Source organism: Nelumbo lutea, chromosome 3 (genome assembly GCF_056320005.1).
Source record: "Nelumbo lutea isolate HS-2025 chromosome 3, American lotus-T2T, whole genome shotgun sequence".
NCBI classification, from domain to species: Eukaryota; Viridiplantae; Streptophyta; class Magnoliopsida; order Proteales; family Nelumbonaceae; genus Nelumbo; species Nelumbo lutea.
The window spans coordinates 48225659-48239702 of NC_142686.1; the positions used below are offsets into that span (position 1 = coordinate 48225659).

Consider the following 14044-nt stretch of genomic DNA (forward strand, 5'->3'; position numbering starts at 1 on the left):
ATATTTGCAACTGCTCTGGTTCAGACCATGTTTTCAGATGTCTAGAATGTCCAAATCGATTATAACAATCAAATTAAACACCATTGAACAGTTGAGATGCTTGATTGGATAAAAAGATGAAAATTAGTAACCTGTCATGATCAGGAAGATTAATGCAGAGAAGTGAAAATATGAATCATGAGTTAATAACTGAACTAATGTTCCAGTTGCAAAAATAACAAAAAATCCAATTAAGCTCATTTCACAAAATAAATAAATGAGTGAATAAACAAATAGAGAATATTATGGACAAAATGGCAGAATTCATGCATTATATGTGTGAACATTTGACATGTTAAAACAGCTTGGAAGCATGGGAATACATAAGCCTCGGAAAACACCTCCGACCTTCCTAGAACTTCAAGTATTTGAAAAATACCTATGTCCAGCACAATGGTGGAATATACAAGATCAACATGAAACACGTCCAGAGGCGGAACTACGAAGCATTCAACCTATTTATTCGACCACCATGCCAACTTTAATTTGAAAACTTGGGTGCCGCATTCTTCAGTCTACCTCGAAATTGGCAAACGACGTGTTTGGGACGTTCAAAGGTGCTGAAGCAAAATCTATTGACCACTCCTCCAGCCAATAAGCCAACAAGCCACACATGTGTCCCGTTATTGTTCCCAGATTTGAACGGTGCTCTCCTTCTCTTCCAATTCCAATGAGAAAGGAGAAAGCGGGAGGGCCCCATGATCCCCGTCGCTGCAACAAGTATTGCTGGCAAGCTTTATCTCCCCACTAGGCATCCTCCGACAACCAGAACCCATCTCTGGTTTCTCTTCCTTAACCAAACCCACCGCCTCTTTCTTGTGAACAATGTCCCAGAAGAAATCCGTCAAAACAGTCTCATAACATGGCATCTTTGCATACCCAGGGAAGTAATTGATATCAATGACGAGGTAATGGTTCCCTACCCTTGCATCCCTGATGACATCAAAGTTGAAAAGATGCAACCGCATGGCCTGCCGCAATCCTCTTGCAATGTCCGTAATGAAACTCAGCGGGGGCATCTCAGCATCTTCCAAATGCATAGTCTCGTAATAGCGGCCGTCGTTCCGATCCTGTATGGTCAAGTTAGATATCTGCGAGAACGATAACGAACTCTCCGAGCTTCCCAACTTCTCCTCCGATACATCGGGCAACGATTTTCTTTTTACGCACTTCACATAGTCCCCAACGACGTACACCTTAAAGATAACCCCACCATGATTCACAAACTCTTGCAGAACAATCGGTGGCTTCAGCAAGCTGAACCCATCACGGTTGAACACAAGCGACATCTTGTGCGACTTCGCACTCCCATCGGCCACCAACGGCTTCGCAATCACAGGAAACCTCAACCCTTCCAGCGCAGCAGGATCCAACAACGTTTCAAAATCATAGACCACAACCTGTTTTGGTATTCCAAACGTCTCATTCTCCTGAGGGATTTTCAATTCAGACACCACCTGGAGCATTGAAATCCTGTTATGCAGCCTCTCAATTGCATCCGGTGGATCGATTATAAACACATTAGGGTTCTTCGAAGAATAATCCTGCAGCTGTTTCTTCCATTCTTCGCCGGACAATTTGTGAAGGATACAATCGAAGGGGCCCTGATCCACCAACGGCTTATCAGCATCGATTCGTATAAGATCGATACCTCTCTCCTTTGCAAGATTCACCAAAGAAACCTGGATGAAGCTCTGCTGTTTCTTGGGCGCAAGAGCATATCCTATTTCATACCTTCTCGTTGAATCCGACATCTTTTCTCCCCGAAACCTTCGATCCGCAATGACCTGGATAGCAGAAATGCATGAACGCACATACCAGAAACCAAGAAAACCGAAACCAGGTTCGAAATCTGGTGCAGAGTGACCTCGGACGAGCAGAGAAATTAGGGCTTTTTTTTTTCTTTTCTTTTCTTTTGAATCTTGAAACGAAAACCGAAATTCGAGAGGAACGAAGAGAAGAGATAACTCGTAACCATATATAGCTACGATGAGGGTCCGAACCCGAGGCTTGGAAGCTAACCGTGGTTAGACCAAGATTCAAGAAGGGCAGAGTGTGAAGGTCCGGATGTCCACGTGGCCTATTCAGAGATGTCATATGGATTCCCGCCACAGTACGAAACGCGTGAACGAACGGACAGAACTGTATGCGCCTAATCAACGGGAAATGATCCGTAACTGACAAGAGACATGAGTCAACGTTGTGGGCCGTAGAGCTAATGATGGATGTCAACGGGTCGGGTTCAGCAACATAAACTCTATTTAAACCCGACTCGTTTAAATGAAAGAAGACACCACCAAATGACAAACCCGTCTCATGCCATAAACAGTATGCTTAATTGCTTACCAGCTTCATGTTCAAACGGGTGCATGCAAAAATGTTTCAATGCTAATCTAGCATGTCGGGTTTGTATAGGCCCGAATCTGATTAACCGATGGAAACAGGCTCATCCGAATTTACCATTGAATCCGACCCACTGTCATCCCTGCTGTATATATTCCCAGCTTTTACAGCACTTTGAGGATGGGACTTGTCAACCTCAGTTTGAATGACACGTGGGTGGATGCGAGTTGGCACGCACTCTTATGAATCTTGGAGAAAGGGCACGTGTGATTCATGTAATCATTGGCAAAAGGAGAGAGTGGCACGTGTCCAAGGGCCTACGTCCTAAAACGAAGCCTTTTGGTACCCTATCTATGGCCCCATTTGGAGCCCTAGGTCAATGGGATGAAGTTATTTTGTCCCACACGCTGTGAAGATTAAAGACGTAGGTTGATCTAATGCATATAGTGATATATAGAGAGAGAGAGAGAAAGAAAGACAAGAAAGAGTACTCTTTTGTAACAATTGGCCTTACTTGCATCCACAAGTTTATAAATGTCAATTTCCAGCCAAAAGAGCTGCCAAAAGTAAAAGGGTGCCAGAATAATATAGGCAATGTAGGCAAAAGAACAAAAATGTTGAGGGCTTTTCTTTTTCTTTTTTACTTTGAATCCAAGAATGAACCAGCAGTGTTTTATTTGACTTGTGTTGGGCATTTTTTTGTCTTATGCTTGCCATAGAAAGAAAAACACGAATAAAAGTGGAGAGAGAGAAAGAGAGGAAGAAACTATTTGTGATTGATAAGGGTTGACCTTAAAGTGGATAGACATGAGACATCTTCTGCATTGAGGCTTTTGTTTAATTAAATCATTGTCTAAGATAAACATATATATATAGAGAGAGAGAGAGATTTAACTCTATATTTTGAAACCACATTTCTCGAATTGAAATAAGGCTCAAGAGTCAAGATCAAACTCATGTCAAGAACCCCTTATCCAATGTGCCATTTACTCTAATGGTAAATTTGTAAAGCAAATTTAACGAGGGTTGGAAAATGCTCACTCCTTTCTTATCCAATGTAGGACAAGTGATTTTTAACACATTTGTGGGCATTCTCAAAAGTTTTGGATGGAAAATGGAAATATTCAAAGAACAAGTATGCACAAAGGAAGATCAGCCCAAAGTCAAACTCGAAAAAAAAAAGTGTTTTGAATCTCTAAACAATAAAATCACCAACAATGAGAAGAAACAACCATATTATATTGTGTTTTCTATATATTTTTTTGTTTTAGTTTATTATATAATTATTATGACATCATGTGTTAGCCCATTTGACTTGAAAGAAAAACTATTAATTAATTATATCTATTTTATTTCTATCATTAATAAAAATAAGCAAAAATCTATGATGCTAGTAATTCATGATATCAAAAAAGCTATGGCCAATCAAAATCCCCTCTAAATTTTAATAAAAAACCACCTAATTGGTCATTGCATTCTTGAAGTTGGTTGTTTAGTTATAAGTTTTTCTGATATCATGTCTTGTTGGCATCATAGTCAAACCCTAAAAACTATTCTTATTTATCACAATTTTATTTTGTCTAATATTAGAGATATATCCAAAAATCATCCACAAATATTTTGCAAGTTTTAATTTTTTATGTCTCCATCTTTTTCAATATTTTTATTATTTAATTATCACATTATGGATTGACCCATTTGACCTGAACATAGTTTTGAAAACTAGATTGAACCAAATGGTTGAACCGGTTGACTCAAGAACTATTCATGGCTTCGAGTTTGATTGACCCAAAAAATGACTTTTCAAGGGTTCAGAGCAAATGGTCGAATTGTTTTACCTAGGAACCAGTGGCCAAAGAAGTTTCATTTCCATCTGATTTTCAAAACCGTGAACCTAGAAGGTTGAACCATTGATCCACCACTTGAAAGGGAAAATGGTTTTATTTCTTGGTTTGGTTTAAATTTTGTATTTCATTTCCATCATTAATAAAAGTACTTATTTATCATACTTAATTATCTTTTGTTTAAGATGGTAATAAATAATTGTAGAGATGTGCCCTAGATTTTTAACAAAAAAAATGTATTTTTGTAATTTTAAAATTTTGTATGTATTTTTAAACTTTTATTATTTAAGTGACACTACGAGTTAAACAATTTGACTCAAATGGTTCAACTACTTACCCACCACTTGAATGGAAGTGCACTTTAGTTTTCATGTTAGTTTAAAATACACAAGTTTTATATTGAAATTTTTTAATATAGATTTAATTAATAGAATTTATTAGTGTGAAACAAAAATACCTCAATCAAAGGATCTAATGTGTATGTGTGTGTGTGTGTGTGTGTGTGGGGAGAGAGAGAGAGAGAGAGAGAGAGAAAGAGAAAGAGAGAGAATGGAAACCAACACCTTAAATACAAGACCTAATGAGAGGAAATTCAATGAAGTTCAAATCATGGTTTTGAAAATTGGACCAGAAATGGAACCACTTTGACCACTAATTCCCAGGTCAACCAGTTCGATCATCCGATTTGGTCTGGTTTTCAAAATCATGGTTCAAATTATCTTTTCTTCCCTTATGGTTAGAGAGGGACCAAATTCAAAAGTAGGGGTGTTTTAATATACCTTCAATATATGTTTTAATGAATGGTAGCTAGAGTTAATACCCTAAGTATGAGACTTAATGAGAGGGAATAGAATGAATTTAAAAGTAATAGTTCAATTACATTTTTTTGCCCTCACAATAAAAACCAAAATATAGTATAAATCTATACTATTATAAAAAGTACAAATAAGGGTGTGGAACTTTTCTTCACTAAAATGCCCACATTTGTTATTTAGTCCATCTGTAATTATAAAGGTTGAAAATATAATTTCAATTAATTCTTTGCACCTCATTTAATCCCCTCTCATTAACTCTTGTATTTAAGGTATTAACTCATATAATTTCAATTAATTCTGCCATACCCACTACTGGTAGGGCGGAAGTGGCACGTGCAGGGCCGTCGTGCAGGATACGTGTCTGTTAGGTGTGGAATGCCTTCCTAAAGGTGGCAGGTGCGGCGAGGGGACACGCCCGCAATTCGCAGGTTTGTCAAGTACGGCGGTCTGGCAGGAAGCCATCCTATGGTATACCGAGCTACTCTCCTACGAACTGCCCGGAGCTAGACTGTCCCCTAAGGGACGGGCTGCCTGTGGCTGGTTATGCCAAGCTAGCGGACCCGAGGTCATTGTGCCCCGAGATGTTCAAAGAAGAATCGATGCGTTCTTGCGTGGGAATGGCCCGAGGTCCATTGGGAGGAGCTCGGGTCTCAAAAGGGGTCAGGGTGCCCTGAACTCGGGAACCCCTGAAGTCCCTTGACCCCGGCGAGGAGGTGCGAGCGAGGCAGTTTTCGGCGAGTAGTTTACTCGCTGAGCTGCCGTGCCGAGCTCGGTGGGAGTTCCCCTCCGAGTTGTGCTCTTGTCTGTTGTGTTGTCGTGTTGAGTCACCGTTTGAGCTAGGTCATGCCTACGTGTACCTGAGCTACGAGGTCGGGCCAAATCACCCTACATCAATACCCAATACTTTTAATAATATAAACTCGTATATTTTAAAACTTACACAAAAACAAAACCAATTTTCATCCAAGTGGTAACTAAGAAATTCAACTATTCGAATCAAATTGGCCAACCCATGAAGTCATAGTTAGATAATAAAAATTTTAAATAGAAAATTACAAAATTATAGAAAAATAGACACGTTTATGATATTTTTTTATTATTCAAATTTAAAAACAAGTATAATAAATAAGAATTATTTTTATTGATGATGAAAATGAAATACATAATCTAAAACTAACAAAAAATAAAATTATTTTCCTATTTAGCGGAGATCAATAGTTCAACTTTTGGGTCAAACCTGTCAACCTTTAATGTCATAATTAAATAGTAAAAATTAATAAATATAAAAAACACAAAATAAATGAAATGCATAAATTTTACAAAAAAAATTGGGCACATGTATAGTATCCTATATTTATCATATTAAACACAAAATAAGTGTAAATAACAATATTATTTTTACACAAAAATAAATATATATATAAAATTGAACACATTTATAATTCTATATTTACACTATTATTGAAAATATGAATAAGATTATGAAACTTTCTTTTGACTAAAATACCCATTTTGAATTTATCTATTTAATAATGAGGTTTAAAATGTAGTTTGAACTACAATTTTCACCTCATTCAACTCACTCTCTTTAAATTTTACAAAAGAAGAGTCCAACCAAGTGAGTAGGCCTATCAATGATACCCAAAACTTTTAGCCCAATATGAGGTGCTTACGTAATCAGATTTAGATTTTGCAATCTACACCCGACTAATAGTGAAAAACAAAAAAATATAAAATAAAAATATATGAATTTTATATAAAATTTTGGATATATTATTCTTATTATTATCATCACCTAGAATTGTCACGTGCAAAGCACATGCACACTTACTAGTATATCAAAAGTACTAATAAGCTTGTGAAACTTTTCATCATGGCTAAAATATCCATATTATTGAATTTGGTTCCTCGTTGATTGTAAGGGAAAAATTGTAATTTAAACTATTGCTTTTCACCTCATTCAATTTTCTCTAATTATCTTTCTATTTAAAGTACTAGTAAATGTGCATGTGCTTTGCACGTGAAAATTCTAGATGATAATAATGATAGTAATACAAAATTTTCTATAAACTTTATGTATTTTTTATTTTTTGCATTTATATTTTTTTGTTTTTTTATTATTAATTAGATGTAGATTGAAAATCCAAATCTGATTATATAAACACCTCATCCAAAACAGTGATAATCAAATCGAGTTGTGAAGTTTCAAATATAATTGATATGCCTACTTGCTTGGCTAGGTCCTTTTTGAATGAGGTGAAAAGTAGTAGTTCAATCTACATTTTAAAACTCATAATTTAATAGGGACTAAATTCAAAAATGAGTATTTTAGTCAAAAGAAAGTTCCAAAATTTCATATTTTTAATAATAGTGTAAATATAGAATTATATATTTGTTCATTTTTTTCTGTAACTTCTTTTTATATTTTTGTCTGTATAAATAATTCTAATATGCTACACTTACATTTTCTTTAATATGATAAATATATGATATTATACATGTGCCTAAATGTTTATTTCCAAAATTTATGTATTTTTTTCATTTTTGTATTTTTATATTTTATTAACTTTTACTATTTATTTGTGACATTAAAGGTTAACATGTTTGATCCAAAATTTGAACTATTAATCTTTTCCGAACAATAAAATAATTTCATTTTTGGTCAGTTATAAATTATGTATTTCATTTTCATTACCAATAAAATAATCATTGTTTATTACACTTATTTTTTAAATTTTATTAATAAAAATATCACAAATGTGTTTATTTTTTCTACATTTTTTGTAGGTTTCTGTATTTATTTCTATTTTAAAAATTTTATTACCTAACTATGACTTTGTAGGTTGATCAATTTGATTTAGATAGTTGAATTGCTTAGCCACCACTTGGATTAAAAATGGTTTTGTTTTTAGTCAATTTTAAACTATATGGGTTTATATTGTTAAAAATATAGACACAAATATAATTTAATAAGAGAAAATGAGAGTTAATAATTTAAGTATAAGACTTAATGGATGAGGATTAAATGAGGTGGGAAGTAATAATTGAAGTTACAGTTTCAACTTTACCATTAGAGATGGACTAAATACACAATTATGAGCAATCTACTATGTAGCCACTAAAGCTGGCATTAAAGTTGTAGTAAAGTAGCTTTTATACATTTTTTCTCAAACAAAGAAGTTGAAGGTAATTTTAGTCCAAAAAAATTCCACATTGCTTTCACACTTTTATATATAGTATAGATCAATTGTGTTATAGTAAGAATTATAGTAAGTGTGCACGTGCTTTGCAGGTGACAGTTCTATCCAATGATAATTATAGTAATAATGTATTCAAAATTTTCAATAAACTTTATGTGTTTTTTTATATTTTTTGTTGTTTATTATTAATCAAATGCATATTGGTAAATATAAATTTGATTACATAAACACATCATCCAAATATGTGATAATTAGATCGAATTATGAAGTTTCAATTACCATTGACAGGCCTACTTGCTTGGCTAGACTATTCTTTTTGTATTGTTGTATCCTTTTGGTGTTCTTTTTTCTTTTGTTCATTTATCAAAAAAATTGTAAGATTAAAAAAAAAAAGAGATTGAATGAGGTGAAAAATAGTAGCTCAATTTACAATTTAAACCTTAAAATTAAATAGGGACTAAATTTAAAAATGAGTATTTTAATCACAATTTTAAAAATCAGACTAAACTAGACGATCAAACCATTTGGCCTGGGAACTGGTTAGGTCATCAATTCTGCTTTGGCCATGAACCGCTATTTTACAAAAAAAAAGAAAAAAAATATTGAAATGGTCAAAGAACCGCTAACCCAAACATTTTAATTGTTAAAATGTTCCACTCGATTAATAGATCTTGGGTTGCTTTAAAACTAATTATATATTTTTTATTTATTTTAAAATAGAAATTAGAAAATAAAAAATTTTGAAAAAAAGGAAACTTTCATATCTCATAATCTTGTTCGGTTATTCCTAATAAATAGTCAAAATTAACAAGAGTTTTTAGTTTCTATTTATTAGCAAAATTGAAGATGGAGCTCTATGACATTTCCAATTAAAAGGTGACCATCTAAGTTCAACTCAAGTATTATTTTTTGGGGTTATGTCTAGTTTATCCGATCACAATCTAAGTTGCACTTTAGTGAGAGTGGCCAATTTCCTATTCTCTAGATAAATTTGTATTGTTCTTTTGTATCTTAGTGCTAATTTTTATTGGTTTATTATTATTTTTGTATTTTTTTAGGTAAAATTATAAAAAGACATCATCTTCTAACAATTATATAAACCATCTTTGTTTTTTGACCCTAACAAAGGCATCCCCTATAGTTTTGGGAAAAAAGTGCAAATACCTCCTTTCCCTTACTCTTTGGTAATAAAGACATTAAAGTTATCAAAATACCCTTTATCATTGTTAATGCATTATCATACATAATTTAAAGTTTCAACTTTACCCTCCACTAATCTACTTTTCCAGACAACTTTCAAAGAATGATTCTCCTTACTCTCCTTGGAAAAATGTAAAAAGGCTGAAGTGAAGTAAATTAATGCATTACATTAACATTTTTATTTGGAATGCTAACTAAAGGAAGGTATTTGCACCTTTTTTCAAAACAATATGGGACATTTTTTTAAGGTCAAAACACTAGAGAGTTTCATAAGATTCTTAGAAAACCCAAGGAAGTTTTTATAATTTTCCTTCTAATTAAATTAATTTTAAATAGATTTTAAAATAATTAAACTATGTTTAAAACTAATATTTTTATTAATTTTTGGAATTAGTAAAGATTGAATTTATTTAATTATATTAAGTTTTTATTGAATTTAAATTCCTTATGAAATTTAATTAACTATATAAATTGTTTATTTTTAGTGGAACTTAAGTTGGTTTTTGATGCGGCACGATCCGAGCATTCCTAGCTGGCTGTTGACTGGCTCCTTGCTGGCAACGGACGACACCTGAGAAGATGAAAGGAAGGATTCCCGGGGATGCTACCCGGTGGGAATACTCCAATGCTTAAGTTAGAATGCAAGAAAGAGGAAAAGAAGAGTTGATAGCTAAGAGTGTAGGTCACACTTTATCATTTGGCGTCGTCTGTAGGAACGCTTCAAAAGGCCTTTCTCTCTAAACTTTCTAAGTTCTTTTCTTCCTCGAAATGATCCAACACTCATGGCTTCCTCCAGCAACGTCGGACGAAGCACGAAAATGGATAACTCTAGGGAACAACCCCAACCTCCTACTGTCTATATCGGACAGTTCATCGTCCCCCTCTCAGCAGACGAAATCCCTAGCTTGAATGTGCCTCTCACAGTGGCACCCGTCGTCGCCCCACTTTCTGTTACAGTCGGAGCGACGTTCACCGAACCCTTGGTCATGCCCCTAGCGGCCAACTCAAACCAACCGGAGGACTTGATGCAGTGCATGCCGGCCATGCAAGCCCAAATGCAACAGTTCCAGCAACTTCAGCTCTATCAACAACGCGTATTGCACCAGGTCTCCCAGTATCAGTATCAGCAGTAGTTCCCCCAGTTGCCCCAACCTCAACTTCAGTAGCCGCATTTCCCACCTTGGCACCCGGCCTCTCAACAAGCTAAGTCTCGCCGTCAGGATGAGTGCCCCTCAGGCCGAGGAGAGGTCCCCCAAAACCTTCCAAAAAATCAGGCCTCCCCCTGTAGTAGACGAGAGAGACCAGCTACCCTGATCTCACCGCGGGCGAACAGGTCGGGAGGCCCCCAACTCGCCGGGTCTACGTCACCTCGGCAGTCAAAGTTTGAAACCCCACTCCTTGAGAACTGGTTCGAGGTCCTGACAACAGATTCCAAGCAGGACCCCTCTGTTCTTAACCGTCACCAACAGACCGGGATACTCCCTACACAGACCATTCCGGACAGCGCAGAGGTGAGCAGCACGAACGTTGAGCCCACTAAGAAGCAGAGACACCGCCGCCGAGCTCGCCGATCTTTCACCCGCGATTTGCCCGAGCTCATGGGCAAAGAAGAGGTAAGCTCAGCCAAAGCCAAAGCCCCCTACTCTCGGTTCCATTCCCCCTGTCCTCCGAGCTCCTGGCAGTCCCGATGCCCAAAGACTTCAAGCTCCCCCTCTTGACAAGTATGATGGGTCGTTTGACCCAAATGATCATGTAGATGTCTTTCAGTCGCAAATGCACCTGGCATGAGCTAGTAAGTCGTGCATGTGCGTGGCCTTCTCCACTACTTTTCGGGGAGCAGCCCGTACGTGGTACCAAAACTTGGCACCCGGGTCGATAAGAAGTTGGGCGCAGTTCGCATAAACCCCGCAGTACGCCTTGCACCGGCTAAAAAGGGCATGGCGCACAAAGAATTAAAATGGCACATGATTGTCAACCAACCAGCGACCATAACCGAGTTCCTGAAGCTTGCGGACAGGTTCATAGCCACCGAAGAGGAGATCAGCCACAAGGGCGAGGGTGCGCCCGAAAAAAGAAAGAGGGAAGGAGAGCTCTCCAATCGAGGAGACAGCTGAAAGAAAAAGGACACAACTCGGGGGGCAAAGCCGGGTCAATTTTTCTGACCTCCCGTAGCGGACCGAGCTGATTACACCCCATTGAACGCAAAGCGGGCTGAAATCATGATGGCGATCAAGGATGCCTCGTGCATGAAGTGGCCACCCCGTATGAGAGGTCATCCCAATGAAAGAAATAAGAATTTGTATTGCGGTTTTTACAAAGATCGCGGTCACAGTACCGAGAGTTGTAAAAACCTCCGCGACTAGATAGAGGAGCTCGTCCGTTGCGGATATCTAAGAAACTTTGTACAGAATAATAATAATAGTAATAAAACAGGTTGGCAAGGGGAGCATGGTAAGGATGCCCCCGAGTCCAGTAGCAGGCCAATCGAGCAACTGCAGAGGCAGCCTCCGGAGGAGAGGCCAGTTCGAGGGACCATCCACATGATAGTGGGAGGTTCGATCGTTGCGGGTTGCACTTCAGTGACATCTCGGACGTCGATTCGTGAGAACACCCGGGAGGAGCAGAACCCCCCAAAGTGGCCGAGAACAGAAGAACCAATTTTCTTCACAAAAGATTATGCGCGAGGAGTCCACTACCCCCACGATGACGCGCTCGTAATAAAGCTAAGAATCAATGACTTCGAGGTCAGGCGCGTACTCGTCGACTCAGGTAGCTCAGTTGACATCCTTTTCAAAGTTGCATTTGACAAGCTCCAGTTGCAGAGAGGCGACCTGAAAACCGTAGACACTCCTTTAGTAGGCTTCAGCAGAGAAAAAGTTCGGCCCCTTGGGAAAATAACAGTACCTGTGAAAGTTCGCGACCCCCTCTCCCTACAATGCCATAGTAGGTCGACCGATCACCCATGTCCTACGGGCGGTGGTCTCCACTTACCATTTGGCTATGAAGTTCCCAACCGACTTTGGTGTGGGAGTAGTGCAGGGCGACTAGCTCGAGCCCCGTAAGTGCTACGTCGTTGCCCTGAAGGGAAAAACCAAGGTAGCCGGTGTCCTCGAGCTAGAACGGCCTATGAAGCAAGGCGAAGAATGAGCCATGCCCACAAAAGAAATAGTTGCGGTTCCGACCTCAGCAGCGGATCCAGCCCAAACTCTTTAGGTTGGCGCTTCCGTCCAGGAACTCTACGATCGGAACTGGTAAGTTTCTTAAAAATTTAGATATTTTTGCATGGTCCGCGGTAGAGATGCTTGGTATAGACCCCGAACTCATAACTCACAAGTTGAACACTGATCCTGTAGTTAGGCCCGTTAGACAGAAGAAACACAACCTAGCCCCGAAGCGGTGGAAAGCGGTCGACGAGGAGGTCGAAAAGCTCCTCACAGTGGACTTCATAAGAGAAGTCCACAACCCGAGCTGGGTAGCCAACCTCATCCTGGTAAAGAAGGCCGTCGGCAAGTGGCGCATGTGCATCGACTACACCGACTTGAACCAGGCTTGCCCAAAAGACTGCTTCCCGCTCCCCAAAATCAACCGCTTGGTAGACGCGACCTCAGGGCACGAGTTGCTATGTTTCTTGGACGCCTATTCGGGCTATAACCAAATCAAGATGGACCCGGTGGACGAAGAAAATGCTGCTTTTATCACGGAGTTCGGCCTATACTGTTACAAGGTTATGCCCTTCGGGTTGAAAAACGCAGGGGCAACCTTTCAAAGGCTTGTAAATAAATTGTTTACGCCGTTAATCGACAGAAAAGTTGAATGTTGTGTAGACGACATGGTCGCCAAAACTCAATTCTCACATGAATTAATACAAGAATTGCATTCTGTTTTTGAAATTCTACGTAAGTTTAATATGAGACTGAACCCAAACAAGTGTGTTTGGTGTGACCTCGGGCAAGTTCCTAGGATACATCGTTAACCAACATGGCATCAAAGCCAACCCGGATAAGATTAAGGCCATTTTAGATATGAGATCACCCCGGAAGCTGAAGGAGGTTCAGAGGTTGAATGGCCGCATAGCCGCCCTGAGTCACTTCATGTCTAAATCGATGGACCGCTGTCTGCCGTTCTTTAAGGTAATTAAGAGCAAAGGATTCGAATGAACCCAAGACTGCCAACTCGTGTTCGACGAGCTCAAAAATACCTCACTAGTGTGTCGACCTTAACCTGGCCCGATGGGGGTGATGTCTTAGAACTGTACCTCTCGGCGAGCGACAAAGTGGTCAGTTCAGTACTAATAAAGGAAGTAGATCGGGTCCAACGACCCATCTATCATGTTAGTAAAGTATTGCAGGGAGCAGAGACGAGATACCCAGAGATGGAAAAGCTAGTATACGCACTGATAATCGTAGCTCAGAAGCTCCGCTTATACTTCCAAGCTCATACTGTTATCGTCCTCACTGACAAACCTTTGAGGCAAGTATTGTTTAAGCCCGAGGTCTCTGGTCGGTTGACAAAGTGGGCCGTTGAGCTCAGCATGTACGACCTCCAATACAAGTCGCGAACTGCCATTAAGGCCCAAGCTTTAGCAGATTTTATAGCCGAATGT

The 14044-nt window shown here is 38.5% G+C and overlaps 1 protein-coding gene across 1 annotated transcript; it reads right to left on the reverse strand.

The window, feature by feature from the left end:
• Positions 1 to 282: 282 nt before the first annotated feature.
• On the reverse strand, positions 283 to 1993 carry LOC148864799 (inositol-tetrakisphosphate 1-kinase 1-like). The gene has a single exon (XM_088981608.1). It carries the CDS (start codon positions 1791 to 1793, stop codon positions 663 to 665), a length of 1131 nt encoding a protein of 376 aa, XP_088837734.1. The 5' UTR covers positions 1794 to 1993; the 3' UTR covers positions 283 to 662.
• Positions 1994 to 14044: the final 12051 nt, after the last annotated feature.

Excerpts from the sequence above, each read along its gene's own strand:
- LOC148864799 (XM_088981608.1), bottom strand. The coding sequence starts at position 1,793 with ATGTCGGATTCAACGAGAAGGTATGAAATAGGATATGCTCTTGCGCCC.